We start from the raw sequence: 27,233 nt of genomic DNA on the forward strand, positions 1-27,233 counted from the left end.
GTTTGTGGCAAAGTTTGAACAAAAAGATTTTCATCCATGTTGAAATTTTGACCAAAGATGTTCAGCCGACGAAAAAAGGAATTTGTTCCACTACATCTCCAAAGTGGTCTGTCCCCCTCTGTGGGGGCCACTGGAGTACCATGAACTTATTTTCATGTTGCAAGTAAGCAGTTCAGGATGATTCGAGTTTTGTGAGCTGACGTATTAATAAATAAAAAGTCAAATAACGTGGCTATCCACCTTTAATGAATAGTTAAGGTGTACCTAATAAAATGACCAATTAGTGATGATGTTAAACTAAGTCTCATAGTTGTTCGCTCAATAAACAGAATAGATGATGGGGGACACCACATCCTTCTAGAAACTGAAGATGCTTTTATCAACTTTTTAAAGCCATATTTTCCCATCAGCAATAATAATGTTCCCTATTTAAAATGAAAGATGAGATGCGGCGTAAACCATTTAAACAGGGCTAACAAATCAAAGACAGCAAATCAATTTCAGAAGCTGAGATAGGGTGCGGTGTAAAAAACAGACACCTTGAGGTTTTTGTCAGCAGGAACTTCTAAACAACACAGAGCAGGAATGGACATAGAAGAAATGCAAAAATAAAAGAATAGAATATTTTACACCCACCTTTTTTACTTATTTTATCTAACAATAAAAACGGGAAAACTAGGAACCTACAGAGTAAGTAAGGAAATTATTTAAATGATGGTGCTTTGTTTCTGCACTAACTTGTTGAACATGTTTGGTGGACTGAGAATTTTAGAATGTCTAAATATTTTGTTTTATTATGCATTATTATAACAAGCTTCAGTAGTTTGAATCTGAGTTAGGGTTAGACTAGCTTGACCTGAGTTAATTAAATGCCCAAAGCCAAAGTTAGAAACAGGTTTTTAAAATATTTTTGCTTGTGCATTTTACTCAAACATATATATATTTTTTCTTTTTCAATATCCTGGTGTATCTTCTAACTTAAGGTTAACTGTGTAACACTTACATAGTTGCTTTAAGAGCCCCTTGCTTTAAACTAATCAGGTCTAAACTCTTGCATTTGTCTGATGTTTCAGACGCAGGCTCAACAGAGAGGATGGCCCAGAAGAGAAAGGTCCCAAGTCCTTCACCCTCATCGAATGGCCACTCCCCTGCTGACACCTCACCTTGTCCGGTGAAAAAGAAGAAAAAGCCCGGAGCCGTCAGCAGCAGCAAAGACCAGGTAGCCTTTAGCTATGTCGAATGGGAATAAAAAAAAACTACCAAAATGTAGACGCTGGATCTGGCTGTGTTAAGAAAAATTATCCGGTACAAATCAACCTCACTTTACAGCAAACTCGGCTTTGACCACTTCAACATTATCTCTGATACAATATATTATAAATTCATGTATGACACAATCAGTGTGAGGTGTTTTTTCTGTGGCTTTAGGCTTTTTTGTGAACGCTCTGGGCTTCAAACGATCCATCTGGACTGATTCAGATAAAAGTTTACATTTGCACCTAGCGATTAAATCCATCCTGAGTGATCGGATCACAATTATTCCCCTTAGATGACCATTAAGACTGTAGACTCACCCAGTGAGCTGTCAGCTGAGGAATAAACAAGACATGAAAGATTATCTTGTCTTGTTGAGAGAGACGTTGAGTTAATTGAACAATGCTTTTATTCAGACATCCATTTTGTGGAGTTAATTGGGATACAACAACGATTGTATTTATATCGCTCAGCAGGTGTGGTATAACAGAAGTAAAGGAAAAACAATGCAACTGAATGTCAGTACCTAGACAATAAACATTTTAGCCTGTCCAACAGGACCAGAGTAAAGCCATTTGAATTGAATTAAATATTGAATAATTGTGCAAGACTTAACAGCAGAGGTGATATTCTTATGATGTGAAACAACCATTTGAGATTTTTTTTTATTTTACATGTTAAAAACAATGACTATTGTAGGTTAATAAAAATAAGCTCTATAAAAGATTAGCAATAATCTTTGTTCTGTACGCACTCTGTGCATACAAAATGACAAATAAAGTTGTCTAAGTCTCACATTAGTACAGAATGTACTCAGTACAGAAAAAACGTTCTCTCCACTGATTATTATTAACCAGGAGTTGTGATTCATCAACTTCTGTCATTGATGTCAATTCCAACAAGTTCATTAAGACTCTCTACCAAGTAAAAAAAAAAGAAAATATTTGTAGAATATTCTCCTTTATCGCCTCTCAGAGGTTGAGCAGTAGTTAAGCAGTTTTTATTGTGAAGTAAGACTATATGTTAAACGCATTATAAGTGTCCAGTACATTTATTGTCTGTGGTTTTTAACAGTTTTATCAGATAACGTTATTGTAGAAGGACTGTTGCTCGTTTTAGTCTGTTCTCCAACCCACCAAACAGAGTGACAATTTTTGACACAATGTTTTGGATAAAACTTACCAACTTTGGTCCCAACAGGATAAACCTAGCATTTGGGAAATGCTTCTAGATTTCCAAATCCCTTACAAAGCTGTAGCTCCGGGCTTTGACATTTATGCAGACTCCTAAATCTTTAGCACCTTGACATTTTGCACCTTTTTATCCTCACAAGTTGCCCTGCTAATTATCCTTTTTGGCGCGTCTTCTAACATCTTTGTGTTGACTGCTGACAACAAATTCTAAGTTTCTCTAATTTCAAAAAAGTTGGTTTAGGCAAAACCCTGACATCAGTCTATTCTATTTGTGTAACCGAAAGCTAATGAAGATATTTAATCGGTTTGTTGTTAAAGAGAGTGTCTAAGCAACTTTTATATTTAAAAGGACAACCCTTCTGTGTCAAAGTAGTCGTTTTTGTTGTACAGATTCCTGTTGTGCTGTGTAATTGTAGGAAAAAATGGAATCCGTTTTTGCACAAGTGATGAGATAATTCAAATAGCCAGCAGCTCTTGTTAGCTTTTGTGGCTAGCTTTGACTGTTGTAGCCAAGCTGCTTTTAGGCTGTCACCATATTGGCATCATACAGCAAATATACATATTTTTTTCCTTTGCTCTGCTTGATGTCAAATTCTCTATAATTATTTAATAAAATGATAAAATCTACTAAAAAATTTATGTGACTGTATAATTAGTGTAGGCAGTTCTTATAAAAAATGCAGTGATGACTGTCTCTGATCAGCTTGTAAAGTAGGACAAAAACATAGGGTTTCATGTTCTACTGTTAAATTAATGGAAAAAATATATTACAATGTGCCTTTATCAGTGTGCTGATGTATGGAGCTTGTACATAAACATTGGCCGGTTTAAAAAAAATTGGAAACTCGACCTTGTGTCAACATTCACTGGTCTGTTTGTGATGGGTTCAGCATCAGTGGCATATAGTCAGAACACATCCTGAACACTTTACACCGGCGAAAACTCCAAGACGCATGAGTAAATATGGTCGGTATTGTTTCCCACTCAGAAATGTAACTATTGTTTGCGGTAAGGCGTATTGTGTCACTTCTTGTTGTTGCTGTGTGAACGACGGTCTTTTGCTCCAGGCTCTCTCGCTTTTTATCTTTATACCTCTTTGCTGTAACATCTGTTTCCAAACATAAGCACGTTTAAAACATTTTCTGTGGCTGCTCAACACGTTTGGGAACTCCTCGGTTTGTTCTTTGGCGCGATAACAGGGCGCTAGCCTAGCTTTAGCCTAGCCTTAGCCTCATAATGGCTTCTCCGTCTCTGACTAAGTCTCCTATCTGCTGCTCTCTGTGTCAGATGTTCAGTTATTCCTCTGCCTCCTTTAGTGATAATGGTACATGTAATAAATGTAGTGTTTTTGTAGCTTTGGAGGCGAGGGTGTCAGAATTGGAGACCCGGTGTAGGTACCAGCACAGACATCATATACGTAGACGCATCATAAGGCGCAGGTTCGCACGTCAACGTCATCGCCATATTGTATGTGACAGAAAAAAGTTGAGTTCTGTTATTGTGAACGTGGATCAGAAAAGATGCGTCATTCCTGTGCTGCATGGAAATGTATTCTGGCTGATTTCACTACTTGTATCTGCCTTCTATAAACTAAGGCTGCACCATGTTGCAAAACTGGACACACTAAAGCTGCAGAGTGGCTATATATATATATATATATATATATATATATATATATATATATATATATATATATATATATATATATATATATATATATATATATATATATATATGTGTATGTATGTATGTATGTATATATAAATAACCGTAAATTAACAAAATAAAATTGATTTGTAAATGGAGACCGCGGGCGCAATGTAGTTTGTTTGAGTTGAGTTGCCATATATTGACGTCATCGAGAAGCGCAGACCCCGCCCCGAGTCGATCTGGTACTTACACCGGCTCCGTGCTGTTGAAAAACCAGCTGATAGCCGCTCCTTTGCTAGCGCGGAGCCACATAGAGTAACTTCACGTAGCGAACCTAAAGCAGTAGCACCCGACCAGCCTGATTACCAGGCTGGCTGGGTGACGGTTCGTAGGAAGCATAGCTCTAGATCCCAGCCCCCAGATCACCACCAGTCCGTCTGCGTTTCTAATAGATTTTCACCACTCAGCGAAGCACCCGCTGAGGAGCCGACCTTAATTATTGGCAGCTCGATAGTGAGAAATGTGGCACGAAAGAAACCAGGGACCATAGTTAAATGCCTGCCAGGGGCCAGAACGGGCGACATAAAATCCTACCTAAAACTACTGGCTAAGGATAAGCGTAAATACCGCAAAATTGTTATTCACGCTGGCGGTAATGACACCCAGTCAAGCCGATCAGAGGTCACCAAAGTTGGTGTTGCTTCGGTTTGTGAGTTTGCTAAAACAATGTCGGACTCTGTAATTTTCTCTGGTCCCCTGCATGATCTGACCAGTGATGACATGTTTAGCCGCATGTCATCATTCAACCGCTGGTTGTCTAGGTGGTGTCCAGAAAACGGCGTGGGCTACATTGATAACTGGAGAACTTTCTGGGGAAAACCTGGTCTGATCAGGAGAGACGACATTCATCCCACTTTGGATGGTGCAGCTCTTCTTTCTATTTCTCCAATTTTAGCTTCCCTTCATTGGCTTCCTGTTAAATCAAGAATATAATTTAAAATTCTTCTTCTAACTTATAAAGCCCTTAATAATCAAGCTCCATCATATATCAGAGCTCTGATTACCCCGTATGTTCCTAACAGAGCACTTCGCTCTCAGACTGCAGGTCTGCTGGTGGTTCCTAGAGTCTCTAAAAGTAGAATGGGAGGCAGATCCTTTAGCTATCAGGCTCCTCTCCTGTGGAACCAACTCCCAGTTTTGGTCCGTGAGGCAGACACCCTGTCTACTTTTAAGACTAATCTTAAAACTTTCCTTTTTGACAAAGCTTATAACTAGAGTGGCTCATGTTACTCTGAGCTACCTTTATAGCTTTACTGCTATAGGCTTAGGCTACTGGAGGACATCAGGATCTAATTTTCTCACTCTATAGAGTTCTACTGTTCTTCAATTATGCATTGAGTGTCGTCATTTCTGCTTTAACTTTCTGTTCTCTCTCTTTTCTCTTCATAGTAGGTACACCTGGTCTGGCGTTCTGTTAACTGTGACATCATCCAGGGAAGACAGATCACCCGCTATTACCATCTAATGTAGAACAGATTACTGGATCAATGTGTGCTTCTGTGCTTTTTGTTTCTCTTGTTGTGTCTCTGCTCTGTCTTCCGTAACCCCAGTCGGTCGAGGCAGATGACCGTTCATACTGAGCCCGGTTCTGCCGGAGGTTTTCCTTCCCGTTAATGGGGAGTTTTTCTTCCCACTGTCGCTTCATGCTTGCTCAGTATGAGGGATTGCAGCAAAGCCATGTACAATGCAGACGACTCTCCCTGTGGCTCTACGCTCTTTCTGGAGGAGTGAATGCTGCTTGTCGGGACTTTGATGCAATCAACTGGTTTCCTTATATAGGAAATTTTTGACCAATCTGTATAATCTCACCCAATCTGTATAATATGATTGAACTTGACTTTGTAAAGTGCCTTGAGATGACATGTTTCATGAATTGGCGCTATATAAATAAAATTGAATTTAATTGAACTATGTATGATCATTCTTGCTGAACCAAATCTGTCCTCATTGATTAAACTTTAGCATGCCAGTGGTTATGGTGATGTAAAATACGGACTTTAGATGATGCACCTAACTGCACAAACATGTGGTACCTTTCGCTTTATTCAGTGCATCTACTTTATGCTGATGCTTCGCATGTCTCCTTGGGTTCTTTAATCTTGCATCCTGATTTTGACCTTCTCCCACTTTGTCTTTCTTTTGCCTGTGTTCCAGTCTGAGCTAAGACATGGACCCTTTTACTACGCCAAGCAGCCAGCACTCACCTCAGACCCTGTTGACGTTGTACCGCAGGACGGCAGGAACGACTTTTACTGCTGGCTGTGCCACCGCGAGGGGCAAGTGCTCTGCTGCGAGCTCTGCCCCAGGGTATACCACGCCAAGTGTCTCAAACTGCCAGCTGAGCCCGAGGGCGACTGGTTCTGTCCCGAATGTGAGGTACTAAAGCAAGAATCTGAAAGGCCTATTAGTGTAGTAAACAACGCTTAGAACTCTGAAGTCAAAAGCTGCTATAATGTATGACTATCTGAATACAGCCATCCATGAGTACTCACACCCCTTGACATGTTTTCCCATTTGACATGTTACAGCCTCCAATGTCAATGGAACGAGACTTTATGTGATAGACCAACAAACAAAGTAGGGACGAACAATACTACATAGTTTACCCTTTGTTTATATACAAAAAAACTTCAACCCATTTTACTCTGATGCCATTAAATAAAACACAATGAAATCATCGCCTTCAAATGCTGCCATATGAATTAACAGACTCCAACTCTGTTTAATTTAATGTCAGCATGGAACTGTTCTCTGAAGGCCTCGGGGTTTCCTCAGAGAACAATGGTGAACAAATGACATTATGAAGACAAAGGGAGAAGTATTTGTCAAGGATAACATGATTGAGAAGATTCAGCCCTTTGAATCGTCTATTTATTGAAAAGTGCTTTATAAACACAAAACACTGAATGTTTGGCTCGCAACCAAAACAATTATGTGTGGCGCAAAAACTAACACTGCACATCATCCTGAACACCAAATCTTTACAGTGAAGCATGGTGGTGGGACCGTCATGCTGAGGGAATGCTTCAGCAGGGACTGACTGATTCAAGCTGGTCAGAGTAAATGGGATGATAAAGAGAGGGTAACTGGAAGAAAAACGGTTAGAGGTCACATGAGACTCGAGACTGGTGTGGAAGTTCACCATCCAGCAGGACCATAACTCAAAACAAACGTCCTTCCAATCTGAGCATGAGCTATTTTGCAAAGCAGAATGGATAAAAAAAAAAAAAAAAAAAAAATGGTAACACTTGATTGTTAGGGGTGTACATAAGACTGACATTACACTGTCATAAACATGACATAACACCTGTTATGAACATAAATGACTCTTTATGAATGTTTAGGACTGTTGTCATTAATTGTCATTCGGTAAATTATGACACTATTAAAGCAAAGTTGACATTGTTTAAAATGTCTTTGTTATGACAAGCCCTTAACTTAACAAAACCCCAAACCCTTAATTTAACCTAATCCCAAATCAAGCCCTAAACTTAACCTTGTCTCTGTTAATGTCAAAATGGGGGAAGTACACAAGGAAGTGAATTTATTGTTTCATCACAAATCTACAAAATGGTTTCCAAAAACAAACAAACACACACACACACACAAAACAAATACAGTAAGAGCACTTACAAATAGCAAAAATGACGAAAACCTCAAAGCTTCTGTGCGTTCCATGCAGGAAAATATCTGAATAAAAATGCTGATTTCTGCCTGTTGTCCTTGTAGAAAATAACTGTTGCTGAGTGTATAGAGACCCAGAGCAAGGCCATGATGATGCTCACTACAGAGCAACTTTCTTACCTACTTAAGTTTGCTCTGCAGAAGATGAAGCAACCAGGTGTAAGTATTCTCTAACAGCCGTTTCTCTGTCCTTTAATATGTAACAAGGCGAACTTCCTTTAAAAAAATATATATAGATTGCCTTCATGTTATATTTTTGAATTGGGGCATGGGTTCTTTGCTTACACACCAAATGGCCTTCTGCACCTTTGAACTGTGCCAGATTTGCACCTTAATGTTTGCCTTTCAGCCCAGTTTCATGTAATTCTGAATGTGCATGCTGGATTTGGCAGTAGCAGAACTAACAGTCACATGAACTGTCATGGCTGGAAGGCGGTAAACATGCTAGCTGGTGGTCAGGATACAGCTTCCCCTCTCACTCTCTTTCAGGATCATCCCCGCTTGTCATCTCGCTCCCCACATGCAGCTTCCTCGCAGAGAAAGACTTTTAATTGGGTAATCAATCACATCACTAACAAGACCCCATCATGAGTGGTTCCTTCACTGCTTCTTTCTCTCTCTTTTTTTTTGTCAAGATCTGCTTTAAGAGCTTTTACCGGGATGCGGGTAGCATGTTAGTGTGCTTTAGGGGGAAAGATTGTTGTGAATTCTTAGTATTTGTTACATTTCCCTCTTTTTATTCCTCTTTACTCACTTTTACAGACTGAACCTTTCCAGAAACCAGTGTCTCTTGAACAGCATCCTGATTATGCAGAGTATATTTTTCATCCTATGGATCTTTGCACACTTGAGAAGGTACGTTTGAAGCGCTTGCATATTGATTTATTGCAATTTGATTACCATTTCTTTTTCAAGGAAACTATTACACACTGTTGTCATCTTGGAACGCTATCAATGACTATTAAATGAGTGCTCTGCAGGCAGTTAAGCTATTTCTTTGTGTGTGTGCCACAGAATATTAAAAAGAAAATGTACGGCTGCACAGAGGCCTTTTTGGCAGATGTTAAATGGATTTTGCACAATTGCATTATCTACAATGGAGGTACGTTGTGGATTCTGTTGTAAATATTGACATGATTTCTAGACATTTTTAACACTTTTTAAGGCCTGTAATATTCCATGATGTAGCTGCTACAGTACAAAATTAGTCGTACATCTGGAGCGTCTTCATATTTTGTCACGTTATGAGCACAAATAGTGGATTTTAATTGAGAAGTGGGAGGGAAATGATAGGCTTAAGATAGCTGGTTAAGATAGTTTTTGTGATTAAAAATCCAAAAAGTGAGGGATCATTTATATTCAACTTCCTTTAGTTTTATACACCTAAATGAAATCAAGTCCAAACAATTCCCCTAAGAAGTCACCTAATTAGAAATCAGGGCTCTGTGTGTAACTTAATCTCAGTGTAAACCCACCTCAGAGGTTTATTAAAGAATATTATTGGCAAACCAGCACCTTTAAAGACCAAGTGTCACAGCAGAAAGGTTGTGGTAAAGCTGCGGAGACCTCTAAAGTAGGCTTAGGTTTTTAAACAATATCCCAAGCTTTAGACGTCTGATGAAGCTTTGTTGAATTCAGCATCTCAAATGATAAGGCCGCCCAGCTTTGCTAAGGAACACAATCAGAGGAGCAGCCAAAAGTACTAACTCTGGGGGAGAATCTGCTTGCTGGCACTCCACAAATCTGGCTGTTAGGGAAGAATGGCAAGAAGAGGGTCGTTGTTGACAGAAAACCAAAAGGGGTCATGTTTGCCGTCTGCTGAACTGTTTCTAAGGAACCCATCAAATGTGGTGAAATGTGTCTTGTCAGATGACACCAAAATGAAACTTCGTGACATGTTATGTAGCGATGACAACACTACACTTAATAAAAAAAGCATCTTTCAGGTCACTCAAGTACATTGTTTTTACACAGTAAAATACACAGTATAAACATTAGAAAGCAAAAGAATTACAGAGAATATGATCTCTTGAGTTTTAAATGAACACACACATGCATGCATGCATACATACCTGTGTGTGTTAATGTTATAAAGTATAACAATGGTTTCTAACAATGTTTCATTATTGCCACACTTTTTTTTAAAACCAATGTAATATTAACAACATTATAAATGGCTTTTAGCCCGACTCGTACCTGCAGTCAACTTTTAACTAGCTATGAACCTCATATGGCAAAAATATTACCATCTTCAGTTACTTTAAATTTTGTAGATTTTTTAGGTGTTAATAGTATTCATCATACATGCTACTCACTGCAGATATAGATCTAACAGCAGGGGGTGCTGTTGTCACATTTAGAATGATTTAGAAGGCCTGCAGTTTCTGGACAAAAAAAAAGGTGCAGATAGAAGTGATGTGAGCGTAAAATGATGGTGAGCTGTCAAGGATGACCTCCAAATTCATAACCGGAGGGGAGGGGATTACAGAGAGCCTCTCAATAGAAATGGAAAAAAAAACTGACAACTTTGGATAGATTTGGTACATTCGAGGAGGATTTCAGTTTTGTCACTGCTTAATTGAAGGAACCAAGATTTTTTTTTTCCAGACAAGCATTGTGTGGAATTAAGTCTGGAAGAAAAGTAGAGCTGGTGTCATTTGCAAAGCAATAGAAGTGGATGTTAAATTATCAAAACAATTTTGCAAGGGTAAGAAGATAAATGAGGAGAAGAAGCCCCTGGATTTCAAGTTACACATACCATCCTCACCATGAAGCAAAGCCAGTGATAACATCATGTTCTGGGGATGCATTTCTTCAGCAGGGGCAGGGAGGCTGGTCACATCTGAAGGGAAGCTGGATCGGGCAATCCTCTAAGAAAATCTCTTAGATGCTGCAAAACAAGAGTATCTTGGGCGGAGAGTCACTTTCCAGCATGGCAGCAAGCAAGAGATGCACTGAAATGGCCAAATAATCATTATAAATGAGTTTGAATGGCCAAAGTCCAGCATATATTCAATGCCTACATTAAACCCAGTGATCCCAGTAGCGGTTAGTAGCAGCTACATCATGCACCATTATGGCTGGATCATAATATTTTGATACTTCGTAGGGTCAGCTGTCACGGTTGCATGTAAAACGTTCAGAAATAATCTATGGTGTTGTTACAGGCAATCACAAGCTCACAGCTACAGCTAAAGTGATCGTGAAAATCTGCGAACATGAGGTGAGTATGAAGTGTGAGTGCCGACAACATGACTTGAGAGCTGAAACTTATTCAGCATCTTTATGTTTTTTTTTTGCAGATGAATGAGATCGAAGTGTGTCCGGAGTGTTATCTGTCCGCTTGCCAAAAGAGAGAAAACTGGTTCTGTGAACCCTGTGTAAGCTGGCTGAGTTGCCCGGCGTTTCAAAACGCCATCCCGTCATTCATCCATTCAGACAAAAAAAGCATTTGAATACAACTCTGTAGCTGCAGTCTGTCACTGTCTGTCTGCAGAGCCACCCGCACCCTCTCGTATGGGCCAAATTGAAAGGGTTTCCATTCTGGCCTGCTAAAGCTTTGCGGGACAAAGACGGACAAGTGGACGCCCGCTTCTTCGGCCAGCACGACAGGTGTCGACCATTGTTGCTTTGTTCGCCTTGACCTGGGGGGAGCGTTTTATTTGCGTTCCTTTTTTTGGTAAATGATGGTGTTTGTCTCACAGGGCCTGGGTCCCTCTGAACAACTGCTACCTCATGTCCAAGGAGATCCCCTTCTCTGTGAAGAAGACCAAAAGCATTTTCAACAGCGCCATGCAAGAGATGGAGGTGTACGTGGAGAACATGAGAAAGAAGTTCAACGTTTTTAACTACGCCCCCTTCAGGACGCCGTACACTCCTGACAACAACTTCCAGCTGCTTCTTGATCCTTCCGACCCCGCGTCCACTGCCGTGAAACCCGAGAAACCGGAGAAGATCAAGTTGAGCATCGATATGTCCGCGTCGCCCAAGATCGCCCTGACCAGGACCATCCTGCCTGGGGGAGGAGTGGGGGGGAGCACAGCGGGGCGACGACGCCCTCTGGGTGACGCGCAGCGGTCCCCTATGAGCGCCAGCTCCTCTGCGCACGGCGGCTCCGATGGGGAGCAGGAAACGGCAGACGGGTCTCAGGCAAAATCGGCGGTCAGTCAGTCCAGCGCGGGAGAAGAGTCCATTGACTGTACAGGTACAAACACAGCTTGCATTTCGTAGTAGTGAGTCATTTAAAAACTGTGATAGACTGGCGACATGTCCAGGGTGTACCCCGCCTCTCGCCCATTGACACCTGGAGATAGACACCAGCACCACTCACGACCCCACAAGAGATAGACGTGTTAGAATTAGTGTTGCACCGATACCGATACCAGTATCGGCCGGGGCCCGATACCGCACTAAAATGGTGGTATCGGTATCGGCAAGTAACAACAAATAGGTCACCGATACCATTTTGATGTTTGTATGTCACTTGAACGCAGCGTTCTCTCTCCCGACACTCGGTAGTTCTACTGGATTCACTTTGTATTAGTCTTTTTCCTGCTTTAATAAGGTAGCAGCTTGACAAAGCCATGATGGCAATTATTTTACATCCATGTAGTATGCAGTTCTTCATATATACACACACACACACATAAATTTCAAACAGATACTGCACTGCCAGGTATCGGGTATCGGTATCGGGGCCAAAAAATGGCATCGGCACAACACTAGTTAGAATATGGATGAATGGTTGGAATCATCTATACCAGGGGCTCCCACACTTTTCAGTCACAGTTTTGCAAGTGGATTTTTCTTTTTTTCTTGTCTTTCTTTCTTTTTTTGGGGGGGGGTGGGTGATAAGAATAAAGTTGCATAATTACAAGAACAAAGGAATATTTTTTGTAAAAACTCTTACAAAAAAGTGCTGCCATTCCTCTGCATTAAAATGAGGAACGCAGAGTACCGTTTAAAGTTAAACTTTGATATCAGTTTCACAAAGAAGGAAATGCGAAATCTTTTTAGCCCATAAGCATCAAATCATCCTGCGACCCCGCCCAAGAGGTGTCTTGACTTTGGGAACCCCTGATCTGTACCACAAATGGGCTTTTAAAAAACAGATGTGCTTTAATTGGATACTTATCTCTACTTTAAAAAGTGTCCACTTCTACATTTAAACTAAAAGATCAATGCAATCAGATCTGTCTCTTTAGTCTTTCCATTAGCCGACAATAAAAAGCTGAGCTGGCCTATGTTGGCTGCATAAAGTAAGTTATAGTGATGTTAATGCTTTATCTGAGTCCAAGACTCTGACCACTAGGCCACATGTTGTTTTTGGAGACTAGAAAGAAGCATCACATGTTTAATTCATCAGTCCTTGTGTGTTTGCTGGCAAATCTTGTTTCCTGCTTGTTTGACCTCAAACGTCGAACATCAAACGTCGTCCTCGGCAAAAATATCCAGGAGTGGCTAGACAGGGATCAAAAAGACTCAACCTGAGATGTGATGTAGACCATATGCATTTCAACATAGTCACAAATATGGTGGAGGGAACAATGAAATAAAAAAAGCTACCACAACCTGGTTGCACAATGAGGCAAACTTTTACACTGCTGCTTTCTTCATGCCTTTTAGCGCAGGAGTCCACTATAATGCCACATCTTAACTTGTATTGGTCCACTCTGCCTTGCAAAATGTGTTGAAATTCATCTAATTGAAAGGACATCTCTTGCAAACTCTGGAGTTGTTCATCAGTTGAAAAAATGTGTGTCGCCAAGTTAGATGCATGCCTGGATTCATTGTGGTACTGACAAACAACAGCCCTCTTCATCATCGCCTTTCTGGCGGACACCTGAAGGGCCTAAACTTTTTGGGCCTAAATTTTCTGCTACTGAAATCATGCAAACCTAACCAGAACACACTGTCCAGCAATGCTTTGGGAGATTTTAGTAAATCTAAAGAAGGCATTCTGCCATGCTATCCCACTGTACTCCTTAATCCACACATATGGAGAATACATCAGACTGGTGATTGCATGTCGAACTCAGCTAACACTCGCAGACATTCTTGCATGTCCTCCAGCGTTCCTGTCGACCTCTGCACTTCCTCTATGGTCAGTTTCCATCTAGTCTTTTTTTTTTTACAACTGTGGAGAATCGTCCAGCACGCAGTGATATAAATTTTACGTGTTTTTGGCCCATTACTGATGAGTGTTCATTGTACCACTGTAGTGTGTAAGCAATGCTGTGGATTTATTTAATGCAACTCTGACTGATGCCTTTAAACAAATGTGCAAATTTTTTTTTATCAAACTGTAGAGGATATTTATCACATTTGAGGTGGAAAGTTGTGAAAAGGCTGATTATGGTCTCATCTACATCACAATTTAACAGGGGGAGGGCAAACATTTCAGATGTGGTGTTTGATGAGTACTTATAATAAAAAAAAAATGAAATTAAGTCTCATGAATGAGAGATAAAAGTGTTCAGAAGACATCCTCTCATCCAGTCTCGATCCTTTTTGGCGTCTCCAGGAAATTCCCTGGACAGTCCGAAATCAGCTGACTCTCAGACTGCTGACGCCCCCAAGCAGGAGAAGACGCCACACACTGGAAGCATTCTGAACCTTAATTTAGGTGAATCGTTCACGTGTTTTTGTTAATGAGTCTGAGATACATTACTACGTAATCATGACGTTTAGTATTTGTATTCAACATGACTGAATCCAGATTACTTAGCTAATGCGAGATTTATGCGGTTCCACTGATCCCTTCAGATCGAAGTAAAGCAGAAATGGATCTAAAGGAGCTCAGCGAGACGGTTCAGCAGAAGCAGGGAGCCGCTCCGGCCCTCACCTCTCCAAAACGGCAGATCAAAAGCCGCTTCCAGCTAAACCTGGACAAGACAATCGAGAGTTGCAAAGCACAGTTGGGTTAGTGTGGAAACAGAAATGTGTTATATTGTCTTTGTCATTTAATTTTATAAAGCAAATACTGGATAACCATAAATCTTGTAGTTCCCTGGATTGGACAATTGTCTCCGTCTTTGCCTTGTAGGTATTGAGGAAATCTCGGTGGATGTTTATAAAGGCGTGGAGCACAGTGACTCTGAAGACTCCGACAAATCTGACTCCAGCGAGAGTGAGTATGCCACAGATGAAGAGTCAAAGCCGAAGCCTGGCCAAGACCCGGTACCCAAAGGGGAACTGCAGAAGGAGCCTGCCAAAAGTAAAGCGAAAGAGCAATCTTCTGTAAGCCAGGCAGAGAAAGACGAAGGTGATCTACTCGTGTCAAATGCCACAAATGATACCAGTTCTACGGTACCTGACGATTCGACTGAAGAAAAAATAAGCCCCGACTTGGGAAAAAAGAACCCAGATGTGACCGAAACAGCTCCAGAAGCCCCTTTGCCTAAAGACAAGTCCCAGGTGAAACAAAAGGAGCCAAAACAGACGGTGCCAGCTGAGGACTCTGACTCAGAGAAGGAGCTAGTTATTGATCTTGGAGAAGAACAGCCTGGCAAAGAGAAAAAGAGGAGCAGAAAAGACAGCGTTATTAACAAAGACTCAACAGCAGGTAAACCTGAAGGTGAGAAGGGGCTGCTCCTTTTGATCCACCTTGAACTAATCAGACAGCTCAGAAACAGTGCTGGTCAGGTTGCAAACAGTTTCATTTTTCTTTTTGCAGAGAATTTTTAAACAGGGAATAAGTGTACAAGTCTAAAGCCATCAGCAAGCTGTAATTACTACTCTTCTTATCAGAAGTGAACGTTGACTTGAAATAATTGGTCTCCTGCTCTATGCATGAGCTTTAGGGCAGAGCCCTTCCCGAAACCTAATGTTGGCTTGCTTCATCCATTTTGAAAACCAGTTTTGATGTGTTTGGAGTCAATGCCCCGCTGAGAATCAACCTTTTCCAAGTTTCAATCATCCAAATCTGCATTTGAGGCAAGGCTGAAGGATAGTGCTTTGTCAGTATTTTATCCCCTTTGCGTCACAAGAATTATCAGCAACACTGGCCCTTAGCATGATGCCACCACCACTTTGCCTGCCAATTGGTCCAGTGTTCTTAAAGTTTAAAGCCTCGCCCTAACGCCTGTAAACATCTTGTTACTGCAACCAAGTAGTTCGACCTTTCTCTCCTCTTAACAGAAAACCTCACAAGACATCATGTGTGTAGCTGCTAATTTCTGTTGACTTTAAAAGGTGCTGATATTGGGGCAGGTGCTTCCCAGTAGCATGTTTATATGTTCATAAATGTCACTTCAATATAAACAGTGACGTTAGGGTCCCAGCATCTTCCATTGTATGGTAGGCCTTGGCCTAGGTCAGAGGTCTGCAACCTGCAGCCCTGGAGCCACAAGGGACTTTTAGGAACTCCCTCAATGGCCCTTAACTTTGTCTAAAAATGACACAGAAAAAATGTTTTTAACTACTGATATAATAACAGTTGCAAGTTTTAGCAGTTTTCCAGCTTCTTTTTCTTCATAGAATTGCTTTGAATTTCCACAACAGAATGCCCCAAAAAGTACCAGTAATATGTTTTTAGATCTAGTTTTCTTATCACATTTGAAACTGTGCTTTTTTTGTTTTTAATTATTTGCCATAAATATCAACAACTTAAAAAAGTAAATCCTCCTTTTGCTAACATTGTGTTTTTAAATCGAAATAAAATGGTAGTTCTTAAAAAATGACAGATTTCCTATGCAGTCATATTCAATAAATTAAGACAATATGGAAAACATTTTAGTAACTCAGTTTACTAATTGAAACACATTGTATAATATTACACACGGACATTTTCAAACCTTTATTTGTGTCAAATATGATTTTCCATTAGAGCTAGAAATAAAAGCAGGACAGAGTAGAATATTACATCGGGCCATTACGGTTCTTAATACAGAAAAGTGGGCTAAATGAAAATTAATTAGTTTATTAAATATGAATGTAGATATCCAAATTTCTAAGCTGTCTTCTTTCAAAGGGTCATGCAACTTTTGCAGCTCTAAGCGTTTTATTTAGCAGGACTGAGAGCAAAACTGGGTCTTTGGATCGTAAAGGTTGCAGAGCCCTGGCCTGGGTGGTTCCTGGACAGGGACAGTTTGGGTCAGAACATTAACTTTCACCAAATAGTAGTCTGTATATATTTGATCCAGTATTTATAGGCTTGACACTTGGTGAATTAGAGAAAGTCTAAGATTCAAACTTATGCAGCCGGTGTGTGCTGTGAGCAGATTAAATCCATCTTAATATGCCCAAACTGAATGACTAACACCCCCAGCGACTGCACTGTCCAACACTCTATATGAAATATAAACTCTGTGAGCTTTAAAGAAATATTTAAACAAATTTAAAGCGTATAAACAATGAAATGTTTATTTTTCATGTAGGAAAAGCTTTGACCACATCAGTGCCCCCATCACCAAACACCCCCGCCACTTCCACATCCTGCAGTGTTTCCACTCAGTCTCTTATGGCCGTTCCTGTCACTATGGTCACATTCACTGCTTCCTCTCCTGCAACAGTAAGCCACTCCTCCATCTCCAGTGCCACCACAACGCCATCGTCTTCCTCGTCTGCGCCCACTTTGAAGAAACAGCGCCCCCTGCTGCCCAGAGAGGCGGTGCCGGTGGTTCAGAGAGCTGTGGTGTGGAGTCCCGCTGCAAAGTTCCAGACTTCTTCTCAGAAGTGGCACATGCAGAAGGTGCAGCGGCAGCAGCAAACCCAGCAGCTCGTGGTGGCCCCACAAACGCAGGCGTCCTCTCCCAGACAGAGCCAGGCCCAAGCGCTCAACCAGACACAGGTCGCTGGCGATGGCTCCGCAGCCGTTCCTTCTTCCTCATCCTCAGCTCAGCAGTCCTCGCAAAGCTCTCGCTATCAGACCAGGCAGGCTGCCAAGAGTGAGTAGTGCAGCTTTTGTCACGAGCTTCGCTCCATCCACCTGCATCGTCCGTGACATTGTTGCTTATGTTCTTAAATGCAGCCGTTAAACAAAAGGACCCTCCCATCAGCACACCTGCAGGCCCCCAGGCATCCAGCAGTGCAGCCTCTGTTGCCATGCCAGCGCCATCATCGGGTCTGGCCACGCCCGCGTCCTCACCGGCTGCACCGGACCTGTACGTTCCCACTGCCTCGGCAGATGTGGCGGCAGACATTGCAAAGTATACAAATAAAGTTAGTATCTTTTTATTTTTGATAGACCCAACCCACATGAGCTATCGCCTGCAATTACCTCATCCACATACAATGAGCTTATTTATTTATTTTTTTAGTTTTTTACAACTTTTATCACCAGGTGCCTTGATGACAGTTTAAATGTGGACGAGTTTGTTTGACCCAACCCAAGAGTTTGCATGCTCGATCACACATTCTGATAAAATCTATATTTTTTTCCAGATAATGGATGCGATTAAAGGTACGATGACTGAAATATACGATGACCTGTCTAAGAGTACTTCAGGGAACACAATAGGAGAGGTAGGTGTTTGCTCTGGGCTGTGCAGAGACTGACTACCACTTTCACGTGATAAAAAGTGACTCGACAATGCCTTGAAATAAGTTATTCATCGGCTTTTGAACTTTTTCTCATCTTGTTCTTTTACAACCTCAGTGGGTTTTTATAGGGATCTTATGTGACAGAACAACACAGTTAAGAGGAAGAAAAATAATTTATTAGCAAACAATCTTGGAATTGTGTGTAAATAAAAATCTCAAAAGTGGCCTGTGCACTGATATTTAGACCCTCTTAATGATCACTTTGTAAAGCCACCTTTCACTCCAATTGCATCTGCTTCAAGGCTTTCGAAGCAGCCGTGCCAGCTTCAACACGTGTAGAAGCTAAGATTTCCACTTCAAACTACTACTCAGTCCCAGCTGAAGAAAATCCTTCCCACATCATGATGCTGCCAGCACCATGTTTCCCCATTGGGATGCTTTTTTTTTTTTTTTTTTTTTTGGCACCACACAGGACTTTCTGTTGAAATCAGTGAAACCTTCTTTCCATAACTCTTCCATTGAGCCAGCTTTATGGACGGTCTAACAGTCGTAGAGTCGACATACTTCCCCACCTGAGCTGTGGATCTTTGCATCCCCATCAAGAGTAAGCATTTTGCCCAGCCAGTCAGTTTAGGCCGACGGCCCTCTTTCCATACTTTCCTCATGGATCGAACCTTGCCCTGGCAGATATTTAAAGGCTGGGGTAATTTTTATAACCAAATGCGGCCTTAAACTTCCCCACAACTTAATCTCTGGCCTGTTTGCTGTTTTCCCTGGTCTTCCTGATGCTGTTTTGTTCACTATTGCTCTCGAACAGACTTTCACAGAACAGCTGCATTTATATACACAGGTGGATTATATGCACTAATTTAGTGCACTGGGTTTTATTTAGAGGAACTAGAGTAAATGGGGGCTGAATACAAATGCATAACACACGTTTAGATTTTTATTTGGACAAGGTGTTGTAAACCATGTATCATTTTGCTTCCACGCTACCGTTATGAACTAAATTGTGTTGGACTTTCACATAAAATCGCAATGCAATACAATGACGTCTGGAGTTGTAACCTGACAAAATATGAAACAGTTAAGGGTGAGTGAGGCACTGTACATGGGATTCCTTTCATATCCTAATATGCCTGTCAAGTTTTTCCTCCATTAAATCCAAGCTGGTCCAACTTGAAAAGACAGCAGACGTTGGCTAAACTCAGTTCACCTTTATTATTATATTACTTTTTACAGGTGAGATGCAGATTAAAAACAAAAGGTGCATTAATAGTATGGAATTTAACTTTGTCCCTTAAAATTGCACCAAATAAAATGTTCACAATTTTAGATACATGTAACCTTTTTAATTGTTTCTCAAATGTAAATTTTAAAGGCATACATATATTTTTAGCAAAAATTAATGGTATGAATTAATCATTTGAAAGCATTTAACTATTCAAATAGAATTTGTTTCCATAATGTATTCATATATTTTAGGTATTCTAAACATTTTAGATGTTTTCTAATAAATGTATTTATTTTATATAGTATTTTAACCAGTTACTAGAAATTACAACAAAATAAGAAAATACTTGGCCATCATAAGGTGCTTTTGTGCTCAATATTTAAGATTACACTCGATCCATATTTTAAGGATTAAAGAAACAAGTGAATAAATATTCAATGCTAGATTACCGTTAAATAATGCTTATTTTTTTTATTTAAAATCTGACACGTCTAAACAGATCAAATAAAGTGCCTTTTCAAAACAATATGATTGGTCAACATGTCAAATGAAAGCGAACAACTGAAATCAAACAAACATGTCACACATGCGACAGGCCTTTGTACTAAAAACAGCTCTGATCTATTTAACCTATTTCAACACAAATCTACTATGTTGTTTTACCACACAAATATATATTCTGGGTAACAAATGTACATATTATACAGCCTTATATTGTACAAATTGAGACCATGCTACTCACCAGTGCGTGTGTACTCTCTTCCATGCATTGATTGTCTCCCAGTGCCACACCTGAACGAGTTGACCTAAGGTGGAAGCTACACACTAAACTAGCCAATAGCGCCCCTTATGGCTAAAAACAGAAAGGTTGTCCAAAATGAACCAAAAGTAAATAAGATTAGGTGGACAGTGAGAGGTATAGGTTAAGGGGCAAACTCCTTATTGACACAACAATAACTTGATTTATTTCCTGCAGATAAAACGGCTGAGAATTGAAATAGAAAAACTACAATGGTTGCATCAACAGGAGTTGTCTGAAATGAAGCACAACCTTGGTAAGATCCTCACAAACCTTCTCCTAACTGCTCAGTTTTTACTTTAATTGTATTGGTCTCAACAATAGCAAGCTGCTCATCGCTTTGCTTGGGCCTGCTGTTCTTCCCCTGTTCAGAGCTGACGATGGCAGAAATGAGACAGAGCCTGGAGCAGGAAAGGGAGAGGCTAATGGCCGAAGTGAAGAAGCAGATGGAGCTGGAGAAGCAGCAGGCGGTGGATGAAACCAAGAAGAAACAGTGGTGCGCTAGCTGCAGGAAAGAGGCCATCTTCTACTGCTGCTGGAACACCAGCTACTGTGATTACCCCTGTCAGCAAGCCCACTGGCCAGAACACATGAAGTCCTGCACTCAGTCAGGTAACAACATGTTCCAAGGTAAAAACAAACAAAAAAACAGCTACAACTCTGGTCAGATGCTTACATACACTCAACCTTAAATACCCCAGGCAAAAAGTAGTTTATTCAAGTGTACCACAAGTATACTTATTTCATACTTAAAATAAGGCAAGTACTTGAAGTTTACTTTTTATAAATTATAGTTAATATACTTAACAACACTGTAGTAAAGTATACTTGACTTATACTGGAAAGTATGAACAGAAGTCTAAGACAACACTAAGAGTAAAGCTTAGACTTATACTTAAGTATACTTAATAAAATTAACTTCAAGTATACTAGTTTTTGCTATGGGATGAGTACCCTAATCATTTTGGGCTTTTTATGATCCTTTTGAAGCATTGCGTTTTCTAGGCTGGACCGACAATACCAAAAGCAACTTCTGTTATTTTACATTTACAAACAAGAATTGAGTCCATGAGTTTGAGTTCGTTGTGTGTAATTGTTTGAGATTATAGTTTAGCCAAAGTTTAGAATACAGGCTCATGTACATTCAAATGCTTCTGTGAATATTTGATAGCACCCCTTTAGCAATTTGTTGTACATAGATTTTTTTTACCTAACTGCTTTAAAAAATTAAATATTTCCCTTTATAGTCCCACAGAGGGAAAATTTGCCTCTGCACCTAGCCTATTTCTTAGGTAGCAGTGGGCTGCCACACTTATTGGTTCCTGGGGAGAATTCTGGCGCTAAGGGTTTTGCTCAGGGACCCATGGTGGCAGTCTGCGGGGATCAAACCAGGTTCTTACAGTCTTCTCAGAATGCAGGCATGCTGCTCTAACCAATAGGCCACCACTCCATCTTAGTTTAGTATGAGATTTATAAAGTATAAATAAATGTTAGTCATTGATTGGTTTTATATGACCATATAACAAACCAATAATTCACATTTGGGGAAAAAAAAATAAGAACTGATTATTCACAAAGCAAAGTTCCAGGTTAAGTCAATTTAGCTCACTGAAAAAGCTAAGAAAACCAAACAGTGTTTACATAAATTTTTGGAAAAAAACAAAAAACATTTTCCCCTAGTGAAACTGATCATAGATTAGTCAGAAAATACTAAGTCTTTTACAGACTAAGAATTACTTATGTTGATTTTTGGGATGTGTGTTGGATGAATCGTTTGCACACGCCTGTGCAAAGCTTATCTGGATATGCCCACACTTTTCTTCTGCCAATGTACGGTATATGCCTAAAAATCAGATCCTGATTGAGTAAAATAACTGCTGTCATTGTAAAGAAAGAAAATTACATGATTGAAGAAGGAATGTTGACATCTGATACGACTGATGAGGGCAAAAGGAAAATCAACACTGCAAATTCAGAAAAATTTTGAGGGACTTGGACGTCTCTAAGGTATCACTTCAAAGAGCAACGGGACCACAAACCCCTTCCCAAGAAACTCAGCAAGTAAGTATAACTGAGTGCCTATGCTGAAAGTTTGTTTAAATTGTGGAAAAAAAGGAAACCAAACTATTGCAGGTAAAATACAGCATTTAATGTAATTTGTTTTACTTTTGCAGTGACATTCTAATGGCCATTGATGAAATGATGAGGCTGACGGATGAGATGACAGCTGAAATCGTTCAGAATATTTAAAATTTTGGCAATATCCCGGATATGAAAGAGGGAAACCCCAGCAACCTGTCTAATATGGGAGTTAATAGACATGTCCTGATCATAATTAAATGCTGAGATCCAAAACTTTCTGGCACAATGACCCTAAAGAAGTCCACAAGCTGAAACCCATTTGTCTGATAATAAAGTTTGTTCATAATAAATTAACGCGAATGGTTTTTACATTATTACTGGAGGTCAAGTTAATGTTTATTGTGCTGTTTCTGTTTCAAATACTCTGATCCAAAGATGACAACCTCTGTCTTGTCTGAGTTTAAAAGCAGAAAATTCGAAGTCACCCAGGTTTTTCTGTTTTCGAGTCATGTCTGTAGTCTATCTAACTGGTCAAATTCATCAGAATTTATGGATAAATAGAGTAATAATAGAGTATCATCAGCATAGCAGTGGGAATTTATCCTATGCTACCTGATAATTTTATCTAGTGGAAACAACTGTATACAGTAAAAAGAATCAGCCCAAGCTCTGAACCCTGTGGTACTCCACAAATAATCCTGGAGTGTGAAGATGACTTATGACTATTGTAAACAAACCATAATCTGTCAGACAACAATGATTTAAACCAGCCTAGTGCTGTTCCCTAATATCCCTACAGCACATTCAAGTATTTTTAGGAGAATATTGTGATCAACTGTATCAAATGCACCAGTGAGATCTAACAGGACAAGTACATTGTCTGAGGTCATGAGAATATTAGTGATCTTCACCAGAGCTGTTTCCATGCTATGATAAGCTCTGAAGCCTGACTAAAACGCTTTAAACAGGTCATTACCGTGTAAGTGTTCACATACTTGATTAGCAACTATTTTCTCAAGAATTTTAGATAAGAATGGAAGATTAGATATATGTCTCTAATTTATTAAGTCATCTTGATCAAGAGAGGGTTTCTTAAGTAAAGGTTTATTAACAGCTACCTTAAAAGCCTGTGGTACATATCCGTTAACTAAGGATAGATTAATCATATCTAAAATGAGGGCTGTGATCAAAGGGAATGCTTTCTTAAATAGTTTGGTTGGTATAGGATCTAACATAAAAGTTTAATATTTAGATGAAGTTTATAATTTTGATAATTGAAAAAGCTCAAATGGATCAAAACAGTCCAAGCACAGATCATGTTCTATATAGTCACTTACTCAGGATGAAGTAATCATTTTCAAGAGGGTGTCAGTGATTTAATTTTTTAATAGATTCAATTATAAAGAATCCTATAAAGCCATTACTGCTGAGAGCTGAGGGAATGGACTGCTCAACAGAGCTTTGTGTAAGTTTGGCAACTGTATTAAATGGAAACCTAGGATTATTCTTATTATTCTCTATTAAAGATGAAAATATGAGGATCTGAAGTGAAGAGCACCATTTTCTCTCCAGTTTTCTACAGTTGTGCTTTAAGGAAAACAGCTCTGTGTTAAACCAGATAGCTGGTCTCTTATTAGTAAATACCTTCTTTTTCAAGGGGGCTACATTGTCTAATGCAAAATGCAACGGGAAAGTAATACTATACACAAGAGTATCAATTTGTGAAGGGGATGAAATGAAATTGCTACCCACAGGTGTTTTTTTTTTTCTGTGACAATGAGGAAATAAAAAATAGAAGGGATTCTTTAAAAGTTGTTACAGCATCTTCTGATAAAGATCTACTATAATGAAATTTTGTTTCTGCTGTGAAGAGCTCTGTTAAGTTCAACTCAAAGGTTATAAAAAACGGTCAGACAAGACAGGGATTTATGAGGACATACTGTTATTTCTTCCCAATCAATGCCAGCACAAGGTCCAAAGTATGGCCATAAAAGTGGGTAGCTCTACAGATATTTTGTGCACAGACTAAGGGTATATTTAGGCTATCACTGTCAGTGTCAACATAACTGTTAAAATCCCCCACTATAATGATCTTATCAGTACTGATATGAGTATGAGATAAGAAGACTGAAAACTAATCTAAAGATTGCGAGTAAAGTTAGACGGTGCAAAACAACAAACAGAAGTGGGTTTAGTGCTTTGCAATTTGAATGTGGAGAACTAGAAATTAAATATTTAAAAGAATCTTAGTTGTTAGTTGGCCTTGGACTAGTCAAGAAATTGGCCTGAAAGATGGTTGCAACTCCAGCTTCAAATACCATTATGAAGAAACATGCAGCACCAAACATTAGGACTTTTTTGGAGCTGATCATCTATTCTCCCGGGACAACGATCCAAAGCATGTTCTGCCAACTGTTCATCAGGCATTGCATTTTTTGCAATGTATGGTTTTGTGTGGGAGATGTCCTGAATGAAGGCTCTTGAAAAACAATCTCTTTGTCTTAAACAAGAGTTGCTGTTAGACTTGATAAGAATTGCCCATGTTGTCCTGGTGCATCTCAATAATCCAGGTAGAAAAATCAAGAGGACCTCCTCAACTTTCTTATTGCCTATACTGTATATTATAAAATCCAGAAGCAAAAGAAAAACACATTTGATTAATATGAAGAGAGGCCAAGCAATGTAAAGAAGTAAAAACAAGAAAGAGGGGAAAACCTTATTTGAGAATAATGAGGCAATCTGACCAAACAAACCTACGCAGGAGAAGGACTGAAAATAATATCACTGTAGTTTGGTGGTAAGACAACAAAAGGAGCTACCTACATTCCTGTGGCCACAAAGAAATCCCTTTAAAAGCATATGAGCCTTATCTCACAAGTACATTAGCACGAGTACAGCACATCTGTGACGTTATTTTTGGAATGAGACAAGATAACTTTTAAGAGCACAGAGAAAATTCAAAACACAAAATGAAAATCGATTCAGAAATGCTGTGGGTCTATGGCAGTAAAACTGGGAAAGGGGGTTTAAACAAACTCTTAACAAAACCACCAAAAAACAGAAAAAGAGAGTCAGAAAACATTAGAGAATGCATCAGAGAAACATGCACATAATGAGAGGAAATAAAAGAGCAACAATGAAAAAAACTATTATGTATGTATTAAGTACATTATTTTTCTGGTACTGAGAACAACACGGACAACACAACACATACAGGGGCGGTGGGGGGGGAATGGTGGGATTACTCTACCAACTCAATACTGCTCACCCTCCAACTCATTCCAAAGAGATTACATCAGCAGTCTCATTATGATTCAGGTGACCAAGTGCTCCAGTTACACCACGCAACAGCTTCTGACGACTCAGGACAGTGACGGCTGGATCAATGATCTGAATTTGACCTGGAATGCGCCTATAGGAGGATGGGCCTGCATGTGCTTAAAAACAGCAGTGCACCAAGTACTGCTGCAATTTTTTTTTTAAAAGACTCACCTGTACACTGTGACTTTCTCCTGCATTGTTTGCATTTCAATTGTTTTACTTTTAAATCACTGCTGCACCTTATACTGTATTTTAAATCTACTGTAATTTACAAGCTCTAATTCTTGCACAAATGCCCTTTGCACAATCAATGCTGCACATACAAATGGTTTTAAAAAAATACTCACATGTACGCTGCGACTTCTCCTGCATTGTCTACATTTAAATTGTTTTACTTTTAAATCACTGCTTAATTTAATTTTACTGCAATTTACAAGCTGTATGCAACGAAATTTCATTCTGTACGCACTCTGCGCATACAAAATGACAAATAAAGTTGTCTAAGTCTAAGTACAGGTTGCTCAAGTGCGAGATGGCAGATTTGACAAAGACTCTTGGACAGGTGTCGAAAGGTTTTCTGAAAAGCTGAGAAGAAAGTCCGGTTTAAGCCTGTCTGCACAGGCATATTTAATTTGCAAATAACATTCTCACCTCAGATGTCACAGGGTCCTGGAATGCTTACAAGATGCTCCTTAAAGTTACACCAAGTCTAGCTAATGCAAGCATAGTAATATAATTCTATTTTTTTATGAGTAATGCACAGGATAATATAACTTTAGTGCTTAACGGTGACAAAATAATAAAAATTGGTAAATTTTTTTTCCAACAGTTTGTACAGTCTTTTGCACGGCCCACAATAAAAACCCTTCTTCCAGTAGACACTTGGTTGCCCATGTAGGCAAGCGCATGTTTCAGTCGATTTTTGAAAGTGTCTATTTTGGAGCAGGAATTTCTTTCTTTGTTAGCATCCTGTCATTCATGTCCGTGTAATACTTCCAATTTATGATAGGCTTGAGCCTCGATGGTTCTTGGGTTGTTCTCAACTATTCAGCCATCTTTCTTTCCTCTGAGGGTGACCTTGGGGCTCAAGTGATTTATACTTAGGGTTTTATGCAGTTTGGTGTTGCAATACCATTATGATCCAAAACAAGCATCAAAACATGGTTTGGAATGCTTTCTGAACAGTCTCATCTAATCCCTAACCTCGGTTCTATTGGAAATATATGGGTTATGCTTTAAAAGCCAAGTCAGGAAATGGACTAATTGAAGTTAACTCAGCTTTTTACATTCTAAGTGGTGAAATATCCAGTCATAATTATGCCATTAGATGGTCGCTCTACTGTAGAAACAGTGCATTATCTCTGCAGCTTGTGAAATAATATTTTTCCAATATAAGTGAGTGTATATGTATATAATTGAGTCTGTATGCATAATTTGGATTAGAGAAATTTCATACTAAATTCTAACTTGTAAA

The 27,233-nt window shown here is 39.6% G+C and overlaps 1 protein-coding gene and 1 long non-coding RNA gene across 11 annotated transcripts in view; both read left to right on the forward strand.

Annotated features, from left to right (window-relative positions):
• zmynd8 (zinc finger, MYND-type containing 8) overlaps window positions 1-27,233 on the forward strand; it is a 36,327-nt gene that overhangs the window by 8,227 nt on the left and 867 nt on the right. For 3 of the 10 annotated variants that reach the window (XM_036151559.1, XM_021313916.2, XM_036151563.1), the window contains 18 exons: window positions 1,074-1,219; window positions 6,312-6,533; window positions 7,887-8,000; window positions 8,331-8,396; window positions 8,604-8,696; window positions 8,856-8,943; window positions 11,009-11,064; window positions 11,144-11,221; window positions 11,338-11,453; window positions 11,546-12,045; window positions 14,365-14,466; window positions 14,607-14,762; window positions 14,887-15,417; window positions 17,219-17,728; window positions 17,812-18,002; window positions 18,225-18,305; window positions 20,534-20,612; window positions 20,729-20,986. In XM_036151559.1, coding sequence (XP_036007452.1) covers window positions 1,074-1,219; window positions 6,312-6,533; window positions 7,887-8,000; window positions 8,331-8,396; window positions 8,604-8,696; window positions 8,856-8,943; window positions 11,009-11,064; window positions 11,144-11,221; window positions 11,338-11,453; window positions 11,546-12,045; window positions 14,365-14,466; window positions 14,607-14,762; window positions 14,887-15,417; window positions 17,219-17,728; window positions 17,812-18,002; window positions 18,225-18,305; window positions 20,534-20,612; window positions 20,729-20,986 — 3,387 coding nt within the window. The remainder of the gene's footprint in view (window positions 1-1,073; window positions 1,220-6,311; window positions 6,534-7,886; window positions 8,001-8,330; window positions 8,397-8,603; window positions 8,697-8,855; window positions 8,944-11,008; window positions 11,065-11,143; window positions 11,222-11,337; window positions 11,454-11,545; window positions 12,046-14,364; window positions 14,467-14,606; window positions 14,763-14,886; window positions 15,418-17,218; window positions 17,729-17,811; window positions 18,003-18,224; window positions 18,306-20,533; window positions 20,613-20,728; window positions 20,987-27,233) is intronic. The other 7 variants (XM_036151560.1, XM_036151561.1, XM_036151564.1 and 4 more) reach the window with 7 other exon arrangements.
• On the forward strand, window positions 21,931-22,864 carry LOC118567157. Its single transcript, XR_004933523.1, has 2 exons — window positions 21,931-22,417; window positions 22,531-22,864. It is a non-coding gene; the product is annotated as an uncharacterized LOC118567157 (long non-coding RNA).

The sequence above is a fragment of the Fundulus heteroclitus genome, chromosome 20, assembly GCF_011125445.2.
Source record: "Fundulus heteroclitus isolate FHET01 chromosome 20, MU-UCD_Fhet_4.1, whole genome shotgun sequence".
In the NCBI taxonomy this organism is placed as follows: Eukaryota; Metazoa; Chordata; class Actinopteri; order Cyprinodontiformes; family Fundulidae; genus Fundulus; species Fundulus heteroclitus.